Source organism: Mustela nivalis (assembly GCF_964662115.1).
Source record: "Mustela nivalis genome assembly, chromosome: 15".
Lineage (NCBI taxonomy): Eukaryota > Metazoa > Chordata > Mammalia > Carnivora > Mustelidae > Mustela > Mustela nivalis.
In genome coordinates this window covers 5,135,850-5,158,982 of record NC_139034.1, presented here as the reverse complement: position 1 = coordinate 5,158,982, position 23,133 = coordinate 5,135,850, and the positions used below count along the sequence as shown (strand labels likewise).

Here is a 23,133-nt window from a genome sequence, read left to right as displayed (position 1 = left end):
ATCATATGTGAGTTTGGAAAGGTAATTCTCCCGTGAGTGTGGAGAATGGACAGGAGAAGGGAGAAGCTGGATACAGAGAAGCCATATGCAGAGATAACTCTTCCACAAAGGAAATCACAATTTGCAAAAGCCCTCTTTCCTCCGAGCAGTTTCCAAGCCTGAATATACTCTTTACATGAGAAACTGTGCATTTCTCAAGCACAGGAAGAAATGGAGGACTTTTCTTAGACTCGTCCCTTTGCCTAGCTAGGGTTCCATGATCGGGTCATCAGCGAGCCATGTGGGTTTGCGGCCATGTAGCAGTGGAGGAGGGACACGTCCTTCCAGCCACACACTTTGTGTGTGCTCAAAAAGCTCTACATGAGGCAGTTGGGATTCCCAGAAAACATGCCAAGATGTTCTCCCAACTCTTTGCCACCTGGCCATCACTTCAGGCAGTACCCTCACTGATAGTCATTGGGTCTACAATTCAGGTTACCTTCTAGAGCCTGCACTCTATTCTCAGCCTATGCTGCAGACGTGGGCACCCAAAGGCAGGAGGGCAGCCAGAGGAGAGAAGAGATGAGCAAGAAGCCATGGGAAGAGTCCAGACAGGGAGATGAGGCTCGGCTAGACAACAAACAGAGATGCCACTGTGCTGAACAAAAGTTCCACTGCTTGTCAACCAATAAACTGCGGGAGGCTGTCATGTTGGCGATTTCATCTGAAAGACTGGTCCTCTCTCTCTGGGGGGAGGGTACTCTGCAGGGACATACAAGGTGGCCCATGGGGTGGGGAATAAAAATGGCCTCTGTGTTTGCTCATTTGTCACCTTTTAAAATGTTTACCTTAATATGAGTTTTATAAAGTAAAATAATTTCTATGAACTATATTTTATATGTAGAATCTTTAAGTAATTTAATATACAGTGTTGCGATTCATACTCAAAAAAAATTGTTTTGGTGGTGGCATGTGATCAAAAGAGTCTGGAGACCATGATGAGAAACCATGGAACTTTCCACCCACTAAAGGTTGGATTGTACCCTACAAACAAGAAGCAGTTTATCAAGTTCAACTGTGACCAACTTAATTTAATCCATAAATTAAATCTCCATATACCTAAAACTGAAAAAAATTGAGGGGGTGACAAAAGGAGAACATCATTTAATGTTTTAAAAGTGTGAAAGCCAGGGCACCTAGGGGGCTCAGTCAGATGCTTAACTGTTAAGTCAGTTAAGCATCTGACTCATGATTTCAGCTCAGGTCATGATCTCAGGATCGTGAGGTTGGGCTCCGTGCTAGGTGTAGAGCCTGCTTAAGATCTCTCCCTCTACCTCTACCTCTTCCTCCTCCCTCTTTAATAATAATAATAATAATATAGCTTCTATCTTTGCACTTAAAAGTGCTAACAAAGATAATTTAGGCAGTAAATAACTTTTATAAACCACAAACTGTGTTTAAAATGCTAAACCAAATCTTACACTTGAAAACATATTTTAAAATAATCTATTATCTCAATGAAGGACTTTTTCTAAAAAGACTAACAAATCAACCAATCTAGATTCAAATTTTACCAAGGCAGAAAAACCATTCTCACACCATTAAAAATGGTGTGTTTTATATTCAAATTACATAGGCCATTTTTTGTCATCTGGAGTGTTTGAGTAAAAATTTTATACTGTTCCAACTCTTGCATGTGTGTGTGTGTACACACATATATATATTTACTAACATGTGGATAGCAAAGGAGTAGATCTAGAAAATGTTTCTCCTAACTATATATGAAAATGCCCTTTATTTCTGTCTCCAAGTCTGGGTTTTCTTTTAATTTTCAATTTTTTATAGATTCTATCAAAGTTCTCCTATGTAGAGAGAACATGGATTAAATTCTCATTTGGCTACCAATTATTAGCAAGGAAAAACTAAAGTTTGATTTCACTACGAGTCTTTTGTTGAAAACTCAAGTTAGTCTATAGTAACTAATAATCTATGATTCACAGGCATACATTTAGCAAAAATGTATCAAGTTCCTACTGTCCAACATGCACTGTGTTTTAGAAACTCAGCACAAGTAGAGATAACAAAGATGTAAAGTCAGTTCCCTTCTCTCAAAGCAAAAAAAGGAACTCTGTCTCATTCACTGCTGTCCCTGTGCACATGGAAAAGCACCTGGCACCTGCTAGGCTATAATAAACACTTCTTCACTGCCTCCTTCAAGTTGCTTACAACCCAATAGAGATGGGAAGTGAGACACGCAAAAGAAAAAGAAAGAGAGAAAGAAAGACACAATACTTGCAAATAATTATAATATTTTTATATTCTTATTCACATACAAGAATATCTGACAATAATTTCCATCTCCCTCTTCTCTCTACATAATGAAAGTCTTATGTAGCTCAGAGAAAGGGTTTATACTCACTGCACGGTGGTCTATTTCTAGTTTTAATTACACTGCTTTACAAAGCTTAGAAGATAATTTCAATTCATTTCAAAAATAACTTCCATTCAATACAAGAAGATGGAATTTTTCACACTTGTGAGTTTTTTATTTACTTGATAATGAAAATTGTTTGGCACATAAATAAAGCATTTTCTCAGAAACTCTGATCTAGTGAAGATCCAGGGCTGATATCTATAAATAAAAACAAAATGGTTTTTCTCAAAAAGCAAAAACTTACACTCTCTCCAAACAGAGTCAGTTTCATTTCTAGATATTTATAATCTAGAGAAAATGCAGTTCAAATCAAATGTGAGGCTAAAGATTGGCAAAGACTCTCCCGGTACTTACTGATCCATATAGCTCCCCCTTCTCATTCATCCCGAGGTAGAGTCCACTGTCCACGCCTCGAATGCTGACCAGGCCCACTGCTATACTGATAAATTCCAGAATGCCTGTGAGACAAATGGCAGAGGGCAAAAGACAGGTCAGAGCGCAGAGCAATTCCTTAGTCTCAGCATCCCTAGGACTTTTTGAGAGGACACTGAGCCCAGTTCCCAACTTGGATAATCTCACACTCATTAAAGAAGTGTCTCCTCTTAAAACTACTTCCTAAAAGAACTGATTTTGCAGCTAAACTCTATAATAATGATACAAAAGTATTTACCAACACAACATATAACAAAACATTTTAAAAATGAAAAAGCTAGGATTTACAGATACCCTAAGAAGCAATATGACAGATAAACCAAAATGCATTTCTAATTAACCTAATAAGAGTACAACTTAAGAAAAAAAACAAGCATTTATGTATGGGCATATATTGGAAAATATTCTAATGAGAGAATGGTCTTCTGTCCCTTAAAACAAGATTGCCAGGTGTTAACCAAAGACCTGATTGGTTTATATGGAAAAATAAACCAAGATAAAGTTATCATATAACGTTATTAAGCTCCATCTGGAAAATGAAAATAGCCTACACACATCCCAAATATTTCTGCTTGAACAAAGTATTGATTTTTGCTGTACTTATCTAAGCCTCAAAGAGCTAGTTAAGCAATTAAGATAACATAATATTTGGGGGGGGGGGGAATATTGATACCAAAAGTGCTCTTGATTTAAAATGGGCATGGAAGACTATATCTTAAAATCAAACTAACGCAATGATCTTCTTTTTCCCCCTCTTCTTTCCCCTTGCTTACCCCACTAAGAATAATAGCACCTAAGCTGGGTATAAATCCAGAATTTTATGGCCATATAACAGCAGTTTAAATTTCCCTAACCATAGTGTCATTTTAAGATGATTACCCCACTGTATATTTGGGACGATGCTAGCATTACTTGTGCTTAGCCATTTGCTCAAGTTTGTTGTAAAGTATGTAGACCATGTACCAAATACTAACTTCTTGTTTTAAAAATACTTTCAAATATTGAAAAATTCACTTATATTTAAGAGTTTAGAAAGAAAAAGAAACTAAGGATAACAGTATGCTATAGGCAGTCTCATGTGACTAATAAAAAAGCACTTACATGGATTTTTAAACAATTAATTTTGCAACTTTCACAAAATACTCTGTGGCAATCGAAAGAAGACATGCACTACATAAATCTGATGAAGCAAAGGGTTTCAAGGTGACGTAAAAAAAGAAGAGAGATTTCTTATAAAGGGATATTCTTAATTCTTTGGTAAGCACAAAATGTAACAAATATCTTGTGTTTACATATTATAGAATATCACATATATTCACATGTGAAACTATTTTCATAAAATGGGAAATAGCGCATGGAAAAAAAATACAGAGAAATTACAAACTGCATTTTGGATCTGATAATCTGTGACTCTGTATTGGAAGATGCATCTAAAAGCAGCTAGTTTGGGGCACCTGGGGTCTCAGTTGGCTCAGCATCTGCCTTTGGCTTGGGTCATGATCCCAGGGTCCTGGGATCCAGCCCCAGGTTAGGCTCCCAGCTCAGTGGGGAGTCTGCTTCTCCCTCTCCCTCTGCCCCTCTCTTCTGTTCATGCTCTCTTGTACATGCACACCCTCCCTCTCTAACTAAATAAATAAAATCTTTTTAAAAAGTAAAAATTAAAAAATAAAAATAAAAGCAGCTAGTTTATTACTAGCCTTCCCTGCCTTACAAAGCAAATGGGAAGATAGATAAGAAGATATCTCAATAAGAATCATTTCACATGAGATGCCCTCCCTTACTGGTGCAATTATTTCATTTCACTGTACTATTTCCAATTCTTATGATTAAAAAATAACTTACATTGTGGCATTTTATTACCATTAGGAGCCATATGCATATGAACCTCTTCTTAGCTACCTGAAAACACACCACAATATACGTCATAGTGATCCTGAAATCAGTGTAAGGAATTCATCAATGTCCAATTTTCCTTATAAAATGAATGACAGGACATATTTTGCCCCTACTGAGGTCTGACCATTTTAATATCCCATATCAAGGGGGAAGAGTTTAATCACAGAACTAAAAGACACTTGCATCTCTGGACGGTCTTTGATGACCTCTTGGTTTTTCCCTAACCAGAAGGCAGCTTGAAGAACTAATCATGAATATTCATCATCATCATCGCCCATCAGGCCCCAAAACAACAGGGACCTGTGATCCTACAAAACCATCTGACTAGCTTGTCTTCAGAACAGCAAGAAGACTATCAATAAACCACAACAATGACAATCCTAATAGCTTGAACACTTGAGCATAGTCTGTGCCAAACGAGAGGCCTTCTTTCACTCAATCCTCAGAACAACTCTGAGCATTACAATACATCCATCTCCAGCTCACAAATGGGGACATTGAGGTTTTAAAATGTTAAACAACTTGCCCCCAAGCAATGAGACACCAAAGCCTGGATCCTTACTGATTATGTACTTTTATCGCTGTTTTTACCTTTTTTCACTGTGTCTGTGATTTCTGTACCATGTTTATATGTTCATTCCTTTACTAGTGACTAGATGTTACCCAGATAAGACTCACAGACCCAGTGAGCAGGACTAGAGATAGCAGAGAAAATGAAGAGCAGGTACGTTCCTGGGACTGTGCTCTCTCATCATACCGAGTTTGGGAAGGTGGGCATTTGTTATGTATGTGGACTATTTACACAATTAGTTTATGTGCACAGAGTTAACACCTAAGTATTGAAATTATTATTATATATTTCAGAAATGAAAGTATTAAATACCTGTCTTGTTTCTTTTTCTGGCAACAACAAGATAGCTGTTAATTCATATGCACTGACTTATTTGAACAACAAACTATTATTGAGTGACCATTATAAGCCAAGAAACATGCCATTTGTTAAATATACAAAGATGAATAAGGTATAGCTAAAGCCCTATATCCTCAAAGCACTTACCATCTAGTGGAAGGAAAGACAAATAGATAAATAAAACAATGTAATAAAGGCAGTGAGAGGAGATGCTTAGGGTACAGTCACATAAGCTTAGAAAGAGGAGTCAGAGGGGGCCTCCTGAAAGTGAAACAAGTTTCTGAGGGGCTCTCCCTATGAAAAGGAACTACCTATGTTGTGACCCCAGGTGGAAAAGATTTCATCATCTCACACCACCATCCATATCTCTGTAGCTCCTTGGAAAACAGAGACCTCAAAAGAACAGCCCAGCCTTTTTGAGGTCACCTCAATGATCCAAGGGCAAGCAGAACACTTGAATGTGTGAGTCACAGCATTCCCCCACACACAGTGAGAATACCAATGTTGTAAGGTCAGAAAGACCTGGAAAGCCTGGCAACAAGATCCCCAACGCCCATGTTGGAATCCTTAACATTCCTGGTACCATCTTGCCCACAAGAAACTCCATAACTTCCACCAAGTCAACCAACCTCTCTCTGGGCCTGAGCTAAGCAAGTGCTTCGAACCATACTCACTTGAGTACAGCCCACTCCCCAGGTTATCTGTTTGCGTGAATGTGTAGTACAGATGCCTGGTGGAGCCATAGCAACCCAGGAGGAGGCATCTGTGTCGAAACATTTCAATGTTTAATGAGCAACAGGAGAGGAAGGCTAAGAAGGGAAGAGCAAGGAAAAGAAGAAAGAAGACTGGAAGAGAGGGAGGGAGAGAATGGTGGAATTGTGCCTAATGTTAAAACTGTGACCCTCACATGCGTGCCATGGTGGGCTGTCTCTCCTCTCCAGCAGACACAACCAAGACCTCCTCAGTTCAAAAGGGCCATAGTCATGCGTAGTGACGAAGTGACAGAGGAAGCACAGGGTCAGTGGCTAGTGGCATTTGCCTCTTCTCTTTCATAGCAACCAACAGTTCCTTTGAGGATGTGTTCACTGGGCTCGAGGGGGTCTGATGGGGTCTGAGGTCATCTCTGGTCCACAAGTGGCCAGGATAATTCCTGGGACCCCTTTAGGAAAATGACCACACCAGACTTTATCCTTGCTCCGGACTTGCTAGGTATTAGTGATCAGCCCAGAGCTCTGTTCAAATGGACCATTAACCCAAAGCTGGCCAGCTCCCAAGAGCCCCTCTGCACCGAGCCTCACCTCCAAGTGAGCCTCCATAATAAGGCCAGCCATGGCAAATGGAAGGACAGGCAGAAGCTGCTCCGCTCTGGCCCATACTAAACAACCCTCTAGCCTAAAAGCCCCCAACACTTAACAGAGCTGCATTCTTTAGAGGACAAGAATGTATGCAAGCTGTGGAGAGAGGCATGACATGAAGCTTTCCAAAATAGATTAACCCCCCCCCTCCCTACAGAGCTCCCCGCTCACCCAGAGAATCCCACACCAGGGCTGCCAAATCAATCATCTCAAAGCTAGAGACAGAGTAGGTCTGAGTTTGTGGCAACTTGAGCAGATCTCAGAGTTTCCTTAGGAGATGACTGACTAAAGGGGAGTTTACAACTCCAATTTTTCAAGAATCTGAACCCATCCAGAAAATAACACCTTACATAGGAAGTCTTTCCCTTAGTGAGATATTGAAGAGGAAGCCCCAGGTCATACTTATCTAGGGTCCTGATGAGTCTGGCCTTTCAGAGCTGCCACCACTCCAGGCCAAAAGGCATAGCAACAGAGAAGCAAGCCATCTTTCCACAAAGTCAAGTGGTCAGTCCACTCAGGTTTCCTTGTGCCAAGTAAAATAGCCGATCAGGACTAATGCTCACTTTTTTATTATTCTGCATTACCATTTCCTCGATTGATTTTCTGCTCACTTGTTTCTAACAAGTTTCTCTTTAAAGAGAAAAAAATTATATATATTTATATATTATATATATAATATATATATATATATATGAAATGAAACCTCTCACTCCCCCAGACTATTACCCAGAAATACAATTCCTTGTTCCTTTTCTCCATGCTCAACCTTATCGCCACACCACCACCCCCAAAGGAAAAAACAAAGGGCTCTCTCAAGGTCCCACCTAAGTTGTCACTGCCGCAGCTCCTGCTGGGACAACAGTAATATTTCCCCCGCCCCCATGTCCTCTGCACTGCCGCTGCTGTGTCACCGCCAAGCTTGCCAGCAGCTGCAGTCACCTGCGGCTGCATGGGGGTGGCAAAAATCATTTTCCAGCACGTTTCCTTCTGCCGGGTCACTGCACGTAGAAATGCACCTTCTATTTTAATCAAGGTGTATACCTACCCCAATTCCCTACCTACAGCTACTCTTTTCTAAAGAATCTTAAGAGAAAAAGGTGAAACAAAGTCCCCTGAAGGGAGCCTGGATGAAGAGAGGGAGGCTGCAGATAAGGGAGAGAGGAGGGCAGAAGGAGAGGCTGCAGGGAGCTAGCTGGAGCGCCAGGTGTGGCGAGCTGCCGCAGCCCCTCGGCCCCCACCCGGAGCCCGCTGGCTCCCCGGCCCTCCCCTCGCACTCCCCGCCGGGTCCTAGCGCCGACGAGTCCAGCCCTCCTTCCGGGCGGGGCTGAGAAAGCAGGGGTAGGAGGCTCCCAGCACTCGCACCTCGCTGCAGAGGTTGCTAATATTGGGACCTGCCGCAGCGGTAGCAGCGGGAGACCGCGGCACTGCTGTCACCCCGGGGGCCGCTTCTCTCTGCAACCGGATGAAAGACTTAAATAACCCTCCTGCCTCACCCTCCTTCCCCACCCCCACTGCGCACAGCCACCCACTCAGCTCCATCCAAACGAGGGTGAGTGGCACAGCGGAGCGCCAGGCGCGCCCTTCCCCCCCGCAGCCAGCTCCCGGCGGACCCCCGAGCTCGCCTGTTCGTTGACCTTCCCCCCAACCCGGGCCAGGGCTCTCCTCCCCTCCCATCCTCAATGCCCCTACCAACCCAGCCAACAGCGCCTAGAGAGTCTAAGGAGTAGACATGTCACTTCCTTGGCGACACCTTTCTCCAACCTCCAGGATTGGGGGTGGGGTAGGGGGTGACGACGTCTAGTTTTTGTTTTATGATCCCTATTCAGCTGCTGACCAGCAGTCCATGTTCGTTGACCCCAGAACTCGCCTCTTGGGTTCTCTCCACCCTCGTGGTTTCCATAATACCACCCTTGAATCCTCACTCTCCCCTGTGGCACTTACTGGATTTCTAATGACTGCATTCAGCAAACATCTTACCCTAAAGGTGACTGCATTTAAAAAAAAAAAAAAAAAAGCCTGTGGGGGGCGGGGGACGTGTAGGAACCCCAACTGGAACATCCCCATAATCTCTCCACGCCGGGGCCCAGTCGGGCTGCGCCGGGGTTCAGAGGCGCTCTCTCCAAGGCAGGGCTCGACTAAATGCACACAATGAAGCTGCCCCGGCCTTGTAGCGGTTTACCCCGCTACGCTCCCTCCTCCACACCCCCTGTCCAGAGGCCAGGGCCCAAGCTCGGGCGCTGAAACGCAGGCCCACGGGCCGCGAGCTCTTCTCCCAGAACGCCGTTAACAATAGCTCACCGCCCCCTCCGCCCGCCTCCGCGGCCCTTTGTCCCCCCCCCCCCTTCCCCTGTGGCTCCGGCCTTGTCGGCGGGGGCCCCCGACCCACCTCCCGGGCACAGCGGAGCCATCGACTCTCCGAGACCTGGCTGCGTGCTTCAGAAGAGGGAGATGGGTCCGAGATAGCATTGGGGAGGTCAGGGGTACGACCTCCAGCCTGTCCTCCGTCCCCGCCACCAACTCTCCCGCCGCTGAGCGCGCCTCCGGCGGTTCCCACACCACAAACAACCGTGCTGCCCGGGGCGGCGGCTGTCAGTCCCGCCGGACCCACGCTCACACACAAAGAGGAAGCGAAGGGACTAAACTTGGGCCAAAAAAAAAAAAATCTCATTCCCTAAACATGGCCAGAAGTATGTCAGCCCCAGCCCGTCGCCCCCGGACACAAGGAGTCCCTGCAGCACCGAAGGACGCACTCCAGCCGGTTAGAAAGGGAGACGGAAACGGAGCGTGTTTAGGACCGCGCGGAGCTGGCCCGGCGGCCGCCCAGTGCGCCGGGGGGCCCGGGCTGCCGACTCCGCACCTGCCGGCTGGGAGCGCGGGAGGATTGGGGCTCCCGCCGCCAGGCGCACCTAGGCCGCCAGCCCACGCCACTAGCCATCCACGCCTGAGCGGTGCAGACGTCCAGCGGGTGCCCGCTGCGGCCCGGTGCACACTCGGCTGTCCCACCCACGGCCGCCCACTGCCTGTTGTTCGGTACTGAACGTTAGGCACTGTAGCAGCCCTTAAAGCGGCCAGATAGAACAGCACTTCTAGTAAAGTTTAGTCTTCGCTTTGCAACAACCAGAGCTGAGTTTATTTCGGGGAGGTGGGAGGTGCCGTTATATTTCAACTCAATAATTGCAAAGCAAATTAACAGCTTTGCCTTTTACTGTTTTTTTCTTTTTCTTTTCTTTTTTTTTTTTTTTTTTTTTTTTTAGCAGAGGAGACTGCCAGAAATTTACACTAGTAGGTTCAGCCTGGGGCTTGGGCTCTTGGTAAGCAAAGGAAGAAAACCCTGGGCCTCGTGTATCTGGGACCATCCCCAATCCAGGCCTGAATCTTCCTCACCTTCTGGCATCATATACAGCCCCACGAGCCTAAACAGATAGTTTAGGCTGTGTTCAACATCTGGCATTAAAGCATGAGGAAGAAAAATCACCACAGGACTTTGTTTTTTACGACCTACTTTAAGTGTTGTCAGGTGGGTTCACTGAGAAGTTAACTCCTTCCAACAGTCTGGCTGACCAACTGGCGCTTTCCTTTTGGTAAGTAAGGAAAACCCCCGAAAGTCCCTCGATCGGTATTGTGCTCGCTGACACTGTGCTGCTGGGCTCAGGATGGCCCCCGCAGGCACGTGTGTGCAGGCACTAAAGTGAACAGAGTCACCAGCACTCGGGTCTGTAGCCCTCAATGCTGAGTCACAAGTACCCTCCTTGGGAAATGAAATCCTCGGGATGCCCTTTAAAATTAGCTCACAGCTTTTGCACGCGCGCGCACACTCACACCACAGAGCCACCCAGGAAACCCACACAGGGCTGCACAATATAGAAATATGGAGCATCGGTAATAACTTGATAGCTGCAAGGACAAACGCCCCTGGTGAGCGTTCTGCCCTTTCCTAAGTCATTTTCCCCTAGCGCCTCTGTCTCTGCTGCTCTAGAAGTCTAAAATACTACTTTAGCCCTCCCAACAGAACAATCAGTCAGCCACCTTCGCCTACGGGGTTTTCAGACCCTCGCGGTGGGAATTAACAATACGCTTAATTTACAATTCAGGCTGTATACTTATTAGAAGAAAAAGAGAAGGTGCAAAAACTTCATTTGGGCGCAGGATGATAACCAATGCCTTCAACAAAATGCATTTTCAAGTTCTCAGTAGTTAATGATTAAAGCTTTAAACTAGTGGAATCAGTCCATTCAAAAGAAACTTCCTAAACCCGATCTTCCGAGTATCTGATGCAAAAGAACTAGAGACTTTTGTTATATTTATAAATCATGCCCTCTTTTCAAAAAAGTCGCGGGGGGGGGCTTCAATGTAGACTTGCATCAGTGCCAGGGGCAGATCTGCAATTACCGAGGCTTTTTCTTTTTTCTTTCTTTTTTTGTTATCTTTTTTCTTTCCTTTTTTCCTTTTTTTCCTTTCTTTCTTTCTTTCTTTCTTTTCTTTTCTTCTTTTTTTCTTTTCTCTTTTTTTTTTTTTTTTTTTTTTTAAGCTGGCAAGACAGAGACAGAGGGACAGGTTCCCTTCCCGCATCCCCCGCCCGGCCACCACCTTCTTGGTAGTTATAACCCGAACATGTCATCGCAAGGACACTAAAGGGTTAATGGTATACCTACCAAATCGGCTGTGGTCTTTCCTGGTTCCCTGGATAGTACCATTGGGGAAGATTTCTAAGTGAAATCCAGTCCTGCAGTATAGCTGCCTCCGCCTGAGAATCCCCTTTAAATGATCCAAGTCCGTGACTGCAGGTCCCCTGGGAAGCCCCCCTGCTTCGGACTGACCCAGGTGGTCACTTAACAAAACCGGACTGTCCACCGGCAACACCGGCACATTCCCAAACGGTACCGCGTCCTGCACACCGAAATAGTTCCCAACTTCACCTAAGGGAGCCATCAGAGGACTCGGCTTTTGGAGCACAGGAATAAACAATAATGACGGTATCAACCCAGAAGATATTAGGCGAGGTATATCCAACTCCCCTCCCTTACTGCAGTTGCAGAGAGAGAAAAAAAAAGGGTTCTTTTCTTCAATCCATTAAATGCATAAATAAAAGTAATCTGCTGTTTCACTGGCACAGGTTCAAGGTCAAACCACTGATAGTCTAAGAAACCACCACTTTATACTCACACACTGACATATTGATAAACATATCTATGTATCTCTATAGATAGATCCCCAGCTCTTAGCAGGCAGGAAGGTCTTCATCCCATCCGACCGTAATAAGGAAAAAAAATCCGTAGTTTCTCCATTTGGTTTGAGATCAGAATGACCATAGCAACTTAAATGCCTAGGCGTTATTATAGGGATTTTTAAGATGCACGGGCTACGTCAGAATTTACGGATCCCGACTCCAGGAAGGCATGCGCTGTTTTTACTCTAACCGACTCTGCAGACATCAGCACGAATCCTTCAAGGGGAAAAAAAAAAAAAATCTCACGTTGGCGGCGGCGACAAAATCTCCCCTTCTGGTCCCCCCTCCAAAAATAATTATTATTTTTAAAAAAACAAAAAGAAGAAAAAACTTTAGGCGTCCAAAGCTAGTATCCAGAATTCTCCAGAGGCTTGGCAGATGTCCATTGGCTTAGAACGAGTGGCGAGCGGCGAGCGAGGAGAGCCAGGACCGGGAGCTCGCGTGCCGCCCTGGCTGCCGCGAACAGGTGTTGCCGCGCCGGCTCGCGGAGCGTTGTAGCCGGGCGGAGCGCTCCTCCTGCGCAGCCCCCGCCGGCGCGCAGAGTGGCGCAGGCAGCGGCATTGGGTTGGGTTTAAGGTAGCGCCGCGGCCTCCCGGGCTCCCCGCGGTCCTAGCGCCCGCCCCCACCAACCGCGCCGCTCTGCCGCAGGCCCGGCGCAGCGTGCCAGAGCACGAGACTTCTGGGGGACAGCTGCGATACACTTGCTTTACAAAGAAAGATGCATGGAGATAGGCAGGAGGCAGAAGCCCTGAGTGTCCCGCGGAACTGAATCTGGTAACCTAAAATCTTGCTCCATACATTGATGGAGGTTCAGACTACAATTGGAAAACTAGTTTTCACAAGGACTCTGTAATTTGAAGTGCATTATAAAATAAAACTTAGTTGAAAGAGTTGGAGGGAAGTGGGCTTGATTCAGTGAGCTTGAATGGATATGGCAGTTTCTCTTTCATTCTTCTGCCAGACACACACAGAAGCGCAAACTCTACTGCAGGTAAGCCGGATGGATGTGAACCAGCGTGTGTGCGTGTGTGTCGTGTGTGTGTGTGTGTGTGTGTGTGTGTGTGTGTGTGTGTATCTGCATCTCTCTCTTTCTCTGCATCTCTCTCTCTCTTTCTCAGCATCTCTCTCTCTCTCTCTCTCTCTCTCACACACACACACACACACACACACTCACCCGCGCACGCACGCACGCAAACCCAGAGGCAGATGTGGCCACCGTTTTGTTCCGGGCTTCCTGATGGCATCCGTTGGGGCTATGCTTAGGTCCAGCCCCGCCGCCTGGGTCCCGGCCGCCGCGGTCCATCGGCAGGGGGGGCGCCAGAGAACCGCCACCGTCCCCGAGTTCGACTAGCGCGCGCATCTTTGGAGAGTCGGGGTGGAGAAGAGTGCGCCAGTGGGCTCTCTCTTTCCCCCAACCACGCTAATTAGGGAGAGCTGTGCCACTCCTCGCTGTTTCAGCCTGTTTCGCTGTTGGGAAAGCGAAAGAGGAGTTCCAGTGTCTCCCCCACCATGGTCTGAAGCCCGCGGCAGAGCGGGAGAGTGGGCGCGGGGCGGGGGGCGGGGGGCGTCCTGGGGCCCGCAGCCACTCCTTCCTGCTCTGCCTCGCGGGGCCGCAAGTGGAAGCCTGCGCTCCAAAGACCAGGCTCGGCTTTCTCCTCGCGGCCAGCCTTCGCGCCCAGCCACAGGCCGGGACAAAGAAATCCGCCACCCCGGGCCTCCAGGCGCCCCACCGGGCCAGGCCGGCGCGAGAGCCGGGAGGCTGTGCGCTCTGTGTCCGGGACAGCCCGCAGGCGCTAGGATCCCCTGAGCGGCGCCCTCATCGCCCCGGGTCCCCAACACCCAGGCGCTCACACATTAGCCCCGCAGCCCGCCCGCGGGCCCCTCTCTTCCTGGCTCCTCTTTGTTCACATTGTCTTAGAAATGGCCCGACTCTCGGGTCAAAATGGTGAAAGTTGCCGAGACTTGAGCACATCTCCAGACTGCAGGACATGGCGAGTGGGAAGCAAAGTGGAAGCAGAGACAGGACCCTTGTGGTGGGAAAGGGAACCAGCCTTTTGGGGGAGTGGGAGAGGGAGAGCCCCAGTAGTCAGCTAAAGGATGGAGGTGTAGAACAGGGGTTGGCCCCACAAGGGACGATAGGGTTTCGCCCGAAGACGAAAGGGAGTCATGAATTTGCAGATATCTCGGGCGCAGGACGTGCCAGCGACCTGGAGCGACGACCTTCCCCTGCCCCCGGGGCGGAAGGCGTGCTTGGACCCCAGCACAGAGGAAGGAGAGGGGCGAGGTGGTCCTCCCTTCTTGCCATTCCCACACCCCTTTGCCGCAGTCCCAGGTCATTGGGTGTCCGCGGGCTGACTCCGTGCGTCGTGCTTACGTGTTTATGAAGCACCAGAGCCCTACCCTGTGGTATTTACAGCAGTCACACCGACGGTGGGCTTTAACGTTAACTGCTGAGTGGCAGATACAAGAAGCCCGGGAGGAAGTGTCACTTCTCATAAACCACCCGAGTAGCTGGCATTAATCACGGAGGCAGCCAGTAGCGCTGGGTTAAGCATGGGTGTCCCTGGACCACTCGGTACAGACTGCCGGGTGGATTACTTTTTTATAAAACCTGATAACGAGAAACAGGCGGACCGGGAGGGATGGAGAGGGGGAGACGCTAGATAAGGGAAGACACGAGCAGCACGTGGACATTTCCACTGAAGACAGGACCGGGACAATTTCCACCAGCTGTCTCCAACCACATTCTTTCGGTCTGAATTTAGATTGTGAGCCAATGAGCAAAGACCATTTCCGCTTCCGAATCCCGCAGCCTCGTGACTGTCACTTTAAAAAGGATGCAGCAGTGGGAGAGCGGGTTAAGTAGCTGATACCGCACTTTCCCAGTTAGAAGCAGCCTGCCTACTCAAGCATCTCTTTTTTACTGCAGTGAATTTAATCCACATTTCATCCGCATCCCTAACTACCTGCAGGAAGCTTTTGCTGCTTCCTTGCCCCCTGAACTTGCCCCGCAGGTTTCTCCCTTCTTTTGTATGGTCCAGTTTTCCTGTTACAGAAATGCAAACAATGTCCCTCCTTTCATTGATCACATCCCGTTTTCTCCAGAACTCTCTCCACTGGCTCTGTCTGGCTGATTTCCTCAAGATTCCCTTCCAGATCTGCCATGATCGTGAGCTCCTATGTCCACGCCTGTATGTATGTTTTACAAATCTTCTCCAATTAGTACATAGATGTTAAGCTCCAGGAGGAATGAGGCCTTGCTCTCTAGACACGTGGTGTAATTGGCTTAATAGCACCTGCCTTGGACGATTATTGTTAGGAATAAAAGGAAAAACGCACATAAAACAGGCAGCACACAATAGCCACTTTAGACATAGTAGCTATTATTACTCTGATCCTACCATAGTTCCCCCTAGAATTCTGCCCATGAGATATTCAGCAAACACTGATACTCATTTCAATCCCGATGCTCCCTCAGTCTCTCTCCTTAAAATATTTTAATCCCTCTGGTTTTCTCCTCTTCCAGTTTGTCATCTGTCTTTTCTGCTGATAATTTAGTGCTTAGACCCAAATAGGCACCATTACGAGATGAATGAAGAGAGAGATGAAAAGGAATGAGCTCTAGAATAGGGATCAGCACATCCAGAACCAGCTTCTCCAACCCTCCCATCACCACAGTCTGCTCCCTGTGAGTACCAATACCCCTTCACGGGCCCCGGGTGAGTGGCTGTAAATATGGGTTCATGATACATGTATGTAAAAATGGCCGGTAAGCTATGAAGTACCTACAAATTTAAGGTGACCACTGGACAAAAGTGCTCTGTCCACTTCTACTGCTTTGTTCATTAATATGTGTCTCCTCCTTTGATTACTTTAGACCCCCCAAATGCACATCACCGAGGAATACTTTCACTCCTTTCCTACAACTATAAAGGTCTAACTGGGCCTCCACCCTTCTATCTCCATTTCCCTCATTCTCCTCACCCCACTCTACAGCCCTTTGGTTTGGGAACTGTGGTGAGTGTGGAGTGAAGAGGAGTGTTTGGGAAGGTTGGAGTCAGTTCCTAATCTGATCCCATGCACTACATCTAAGCTTCAATGCTTAAGAATTCTGGTAAGAGGACAGAACTATTGTAGTCAATATTTATTGACTCCTTTGCTATGTTCCAGACAATCTACTAAGTGCTTTTGTGCCTTATCTTTTTAATTTTCAAAACTGCCTTATGAAATTGGTACTATTATTATCCCATTTTACACATGAGAAAACTGACTTATAAAGATTAAATAAGGGGCACCTGGGTGACTCAGTTGAAGTGTCCAACTCTTAATTTCAGCTTCTGTCATGATCTCAGGGTCATGAGACTAAAGCCCGAGTCCGGTTCCATGCTGAGAGTGGAGGCTGCTTGAGATTCTCTCTTTCCCTCTCCCTCTGTCCTTTCTCACCACACTTACACTTACTCACTCTCTCTTTCTTCCTCCCTCTCTAAAAAAGCATATATATATATATATATATATATATATATATATATATATATATATATATAAAGTAGCATGCTTTTGGCTACATTGTCAATAAATGATGGAATCAGGTTCACATACTTCAGACCCCCATTATGCACACTGCCTTCTATTATAAAAGACATATACTTTTAAATTTTTATAAATGGCATGTTTCCATAAAAGAAACATATAGAAATAAATAGCTTATATACATATATGAACAACCTGTTAAAAGACATAATGAAAGACTAAAGACCTTAGTTACAATAGGGGTGAGGGAAAGAAAAATAAATTCCTAGGAATATAATTAACAAAAATGTGCAAGATCTAGATGAAGAAATACATTTAAAGTTCTTTAGGGACACAAAAGTAGACTTGAACAAACAAAGGCATACAGTACTCTTAGATTTTTTAAAAAAGCCTCAAATTCCTAAATATGTAATCATTCCTAAATTAATCTGAATACTTAACCCTGATGCTAAAGTTAATATAAAAAATTAAAGCTAAGTTGACAGATAAGTGTTTGAAATTGACAAGAAAAATTGGAAAGTAACTAGCCACATAATATTTTTAAATATTTTTAAGCTATAATACTCAAAGAAGTGTTTTCATGTGTATTATTCAAATTAGCATATGAATAAGGAGATAAAGCAATAACAAGACCAGAAATCACAGAAAGAGACCTAAATTCGTAGTATAATTTAATACATGATAAGCAATCATGGGCGGGAGGGGCAGGGGCAGGGAGTGAACTACTAAGTGAATGGTTTTGCAACAACTGAATAGACAACTGGGAAAAAATTAAGTGGTATCTATTCCTCATACTTTACATGAGGATAAAACCTAAATGGATCAAATATTTCAATATTTTAAAAAAATAACAAGTACTAAAAGAAACAAGGAAGAATTCCTTTATAATCTCAGTTGTGAAGTTCTTACTAATTGTATCACAGAACCCAAATGCCTAAAAGAGAATAATGACAAATTCTACCACATACTAAACAAAACACTTGTTTAACTGCATGGAGGGAAAACACAAATTCAGAAGATAAATGACAAAAGGGGAAAAGTGTGCATCTCGTATCAAGATAAATAACTCATTTCCATAATATATAAAGAGCTCATATAAATCAATAAGAAAAATATGACTTCTGTTTTCCAGTGACATGTAAAAACTTGGAAGTCACTCCACACAACAAGAAGAAAGTTAGACAAACTAAGGCTAACAACTATTCTTAGATCCCTCAAAGAATTCAGGTCACAGGACAAGCTGCTGCTGTGAAAACTGAAGAAATAGATAGAGATAGAGAATCACCCCTTACTGGAGCAGAAGCCCACATCTGGAACCAGTATCAGTAGGAACACTAAACTATAGTTCATGAATTAATTCCTAGGGACTCAGTTTGGACAAGCATGAGAGTTAAAAATTCAGAAAAGGCCTAGTGTTAGAAGGGCCCCTATGCTTTCCTGAATTGTACTTCCAGGAGTTCTACTACATTCTCACAGATCTGAAAAAAAATTCCTTCCTGCTTCTTTCAGGGGAAGGGAAAAAATAGCCATTTTAAAATATGTCTGGAGTCCTCTGTTCTCCTTACCAAAACCTGTTCTCAAAGGAAGATATTTTGCCAGCACCTAACCAAACTTGATGAAGGGAAATATCCACCTCCAAACCCCTCCAGACTTCACTGTGGGGAAAAGTAAATACCCAGCTGGGGCTTTCTAAAAGACTGAGACCTAGTCATTGGAGTATAGAACACTTCCTCCACCCCTACATCTTACCAGGACATCCAAAGGGCTCCTGTATAATAAGAGGGATTAGAGCTAAAAGAACTGCAAGACTCAGACCCTATTTTAGAAATCTCTAGGGAAACCCAAAGACAACAGGAAACAAAAACAGGGACACCAAAAGAAATTTTAGCCCCTGACCCAGAGCTACTGCAAACAATAACAACAGCCTAACTCCACACCAGATAAATATAAAATCTCCTCTAAAGGCTTGTCTACCTAAGTAAATTTTACTGGGTACACCAGTACTTACCAGAACTGTGAGAAAATTACAAAAGAAGTAGTATACACATTATGGGAATAAGAGAAGGAGAAAAAAAGAGAGGAAAAAAAACAGAAGAAATACTTGATAACATTGAAGAATTTTCCAAAATTAATGACAGACTCTAAGCCACAGATCTGGGAAGGTCAGAGAATACCCAGTAGGATAAATACAAAAAAAATCTAAAGTGAATCTCATATTCAATACATATTCCATGTCTGCAAGACAAAGAGAAAATCTTGAAAAAGGCTACAGAGGGGGAGGAAATCTTTCCTGTAGAGGAACAAGGGTAAGAACTACATTGGACTTCTCTTCAGAAACCATGCAAGCAAGAAGAAAGTGGAATAACATATTTAAAGTGCTGGAGGAAAAAAACAAAAATACTAACAAAGAATAAAATAGTTTACAGAAAATACGAATGGTTTTTAAATAATAAATATGCTCAACTCCATTTGTAATTTAAAAAATGCAAAAAAAAACTGCAGATATACCATTTTCTACCTATGAATTTGACAAATTTTAAAAAATAATATAAAACACTGTTAGAGTTTGGAGAATACAGATGCTCTCATACATTACTGTGGAGATGAAACTGACACAGCCTTTAAGAAGGGCACTTTTGGTAATACCTACTTATAAATCACAAATACACAGATCCTTTGATTCAGCCATTTCCCTTCTGGAAATTATTCTTCACTATCTATGTACCCATGTTCAAAATCATGTGTGCAGAAATTCCTTACTGTAGCACTCTTTGTAGAACCAAAAGAGTAGAAACAGCCCATGTATCCATCAAGAACGACTGGTTACATAAATTTTTTCCCTCGTGTTTTTTTTATTTTTATTTATCTTTATTTTATTAACATATAATGAATTATTTGTTTCAAGGGTACAGGTCTGTGATTTATCAGTTTTACACAATTCACAGCTCTCACTATAGCACATACCTTCTCCCATGTCCATTACACAGCACCCCAATCCTCCCACCATCCTCCACTCTAGCAACCCTCAGGTTTTTGTGAATTTTGTGAATTTAAATAAATTCACAAAATAGAATCTTAAGCAGCTTGGTAAAGGAAAAAAAGTTAGGAAGCTGTTTGCATACTCCTAAGGACTAATCTTAAAGAATATTGTTAAGCAGAAAAAATACAATCCAGAACAGTTTATATGTTATGGCATCACTCATGTCCTAAAGGGAAAACTTTCGTACTTATAAATGTAAGTAATATCTCTGGAAATACATCAAGAAACAAGGACAGTAGCTTTGAATGTCTTCAAGAAAAGGAATTGTATAGTTAGAGGACAATGGATAGGAGGGAGTATTTTCACTATACACGCTTTCTTACCATTTCGAACCACATGAATATAGTGTTTATTTACAAAAACATAAGCACAGTTTAACTTTTTAAAGGCATTGCCTCTTCTTTGTAAGGAATGGACATGCAGTGCCTAATGCAAAGCTCTTGAAGGGAATTGCAGAAAATGTGATCAGGAACCACTTTCCTCCACACAATCCAGGTGCATGAATTAACACATCTCTGAAAATGTAATCGAATCAAATCCTTTCCTTCTCTTTCAGCATACTTCTTGTGTTTCCTTAGCAGTGTTCAGCATTTTTCCTGTTCCTTTTACCTTTCTGCCTCTCCATATTTCTCCAGCTTAAAACATGGCTGGTAAAGTCCTGGGACTTTCTTCACTCATAATTGTCCTAATGTTGGATCACATTGCTGATTCAAAAATGCACTACCTTCCATTCCAAGTTCATTCTCAGAGCCAGTGAAGCAGCCCAAGTTTCTAATATGACCTCTCCCCTCCTTGTTTGCCTCTCCAGTCCTGTTTCTTTCCACTTTCCTTTTTGTCACTCCAGTATAACCCATTTTAACTTTTTTTCTCTTCCATTTCCCTACTTTTAGAATATAGATGGGGTATAAATAACAAATCCGGTAATATTTATCACCCAGTACATGCAAAGAACTTCATATATACTATTCCATTTGAACCGATTACACTACAGATTGATATTATTACCTCTACTTGTTCAGGTTAAGAAAACTAAGGCTTAGCGGGCTTAAGACACTTGACCAGAATCACACAGCAAGGGAGCAATGAATGGAGCAGGATTCTAACGCAGACCTTCCAACACAAAAGCTTGGGTTCTCTCCTCCTACTTCTTCCCAGTTTAAGCTTAATTTGCTATCAGACTCCCACTGAGTTATCTGTCTATATTCTCTTCTCCATTTTTTCTAAATCTGCCTTTATTATCATTAACAAATTTAATTTAAATTTAATAGAACATCTATCTGCTTCATTTCTTATAGTTCAATGTTTTTCAGTGATTCAATGGATATTACCAAGTTACTATTTTTAAATAAGTACCTAAAAACATAGACATGGGAAGAATAGGAAAAAACATAAAAGCATAAATTATAATAAGAAGAATAAAATAATACCAGAGGTGTGACTTACATTTTTAGAAGCCACATTTCAAATGTGCTGAAGAATGAATGAAGAGTAGGCATCTGATTCCTATTATCTATCAGCCAACATAAACTTCCTACTTTTTTTTTAATTTTTTATTTTTTATAAACATATATATTTATTCCCAGGGGTACAGATCTGTGAATCGCCAGGTTTACACACTTCACAGCAAAACTTCCTACTTTTATTAAAGAATTGCCTTTCCAATTCGATCAGAATCTCTTTATGATGGGACAAAACATTTAGAAAATGTTTATTTTTGTACAGCCTATATTCATTTATATCCATGCATGTCTAGATATTGTTGATTATATGCCAGATATTGCATATAGGAAAGTGGAGGGTCCTGCTGATACTATTTTCCACTGGAGAGTGCTTTTTCTTCTTAGATATGAGCGCTTGATCACATGAATCCAATGAGGAATTGAACTGGGTTGGGGCTGGATTGCAGTTTTAGGAAAATTCTATAGTCCTTTGGTTCACCCTGCTCCTTGAGCATAGCCCTCCCCTGCTTCTGATGGAGAGCCTGGTGGGTGTCAGTTTCCTCAGCTCTGGATGATTTCAGACATTTTCAAACCAGTTCTTCAGGTTCATTACCCCGCTACCCCACAAAGTGTCAAAGTCTGGCAAAAGTCTTAAGGCCAAGAGGAAACAGCCCTGTGCAGGCCCTATTCTCCAAAGATTTCTTGTTTTTTTAAGAACATAAGCTCATGGGAGGCTTCATTTGCCCTTTAGAAACTTTCAGCCCCATTCCCCAGCATCCTATGAATCCCAAGAACTCAGCAAATATTTTGTGGTGAAAACCAGCTCTGAGTGTGAAACCCCCCAAGTTTCTAATTTGTCACAGTAGGCACCGTGTTGTTTAGAGTTTTGCTGGTCTCTCTTCCCTTCACAAGGACCATCTACCTGAGCCACATCTGATCCTCAGCCTGTGCCCAAAATCAACAAAGGCCACTAGGGCCACCTGTTCAGCTCACCTGGGAACACTCCTCCCCTCTCTGTAATTTTAGTTCATCCAGTACTCATTTCTTTCATGACTCTCTGGTGCTTACAAAATCTCATTTTTGTAATTTCTTCTGTTCTTCCTAGTGCCTCAACTAACTATATTCTATCCAAAAGTAGAAGGTTCGCATTTTATTCTTGAAGATGAGCAGGTGCTTATTGTAAGGATTCTACTTAATATGTCATGGTGTTTGGTAGGTTAGGTAGGTTAGGGTCTTATGCACCCACTACCTCAATTGGTTCAAGACTCTTACCAAGTCTGTGGCCTAAGTAAACTAAGCTACCTGCCTTGGCAGGAAATCTCTGAAGCCATACCACATGGGCACAACCATCCAAGGGAAAAGGGATCTTCTCAGTTCTTCTGAGACCTAGTTTATCTATTGTCTTTCCAAATTAAGGATATAAAAATAAATGGGAGATTTTGACCAGGCAAAAAAGCTTAGTCTTCAACAACTGACTCATATTCATTAGTCTTCATTTATAAGAATGCTTGAATGCAGACAGATTCAGGGCAAATGTTCATAAATGCGGGTTTATAGCATTTATGAAACAATCACTTCGGACATCATTGTCCACTTGGTTACTTATTGGAGAAAATACAAAATAAAAAATAACATTCCAAAATCCTCTAATGATATATATACAGCAGTAAAACTGTACCCTATATGAACCTCCTGGCACATAAATTTCATGAATTATGCTGGTATGTAAACTTACCTCTAGATAACCATGCTTGCTTCTCAATATTGTAGAGCTGGGAGGATATGTTTATCCTTAGTATCTCTCTAGATAGGTTTACCAAGCTGACCTTTCAAAGAAATGGAATGTGCAACGTCTTTAAGTACCTTCTAGATAGCTTTTGCAATTCAACAC

The 23,133-nt window shown here is 43.6% G+C and overlaps 1 protein-coding gene across 3 annotated transcripts in view; it reads right to left on the bottom strand.

The window, feature by feature from the left end:
- FGF9 (fibroblast growth factor 9) overlaps positions 1–13,426 on the bottom strand; it is a 34,760-nt gene extending 21,334 nt beyond the window's left edge. The window contains exons 1-2 of one of the 3 annotated variants that reach the window (XM_082701701.1): positions 13,408–13,426; positions 2,768–2,871 (exon numbers count right to left, since the gene is read on the bottom strand). In XM_082701701.1, coding sequence (XP_082557827.1) covers positions 2,768–2,797 — 30 coding nt within the window. In that variant the 5' untranslated portion in view covers positions 2,798–2,871; positions 13,408–13,426. Of the gene's footprint in view, positions 1–2,767; positions 2,872–9,392; positions 11,318–11,658; positions 12,781–13,407 lie in introns of those variants that run through there. The other 2 variants (XM_082701700.1, XM_082701702.1) reach the window with 2 other exon arrangements.
- Between the last annotated feature and the right edge of the window lie 9,707 nt (positions 13,427–23,133).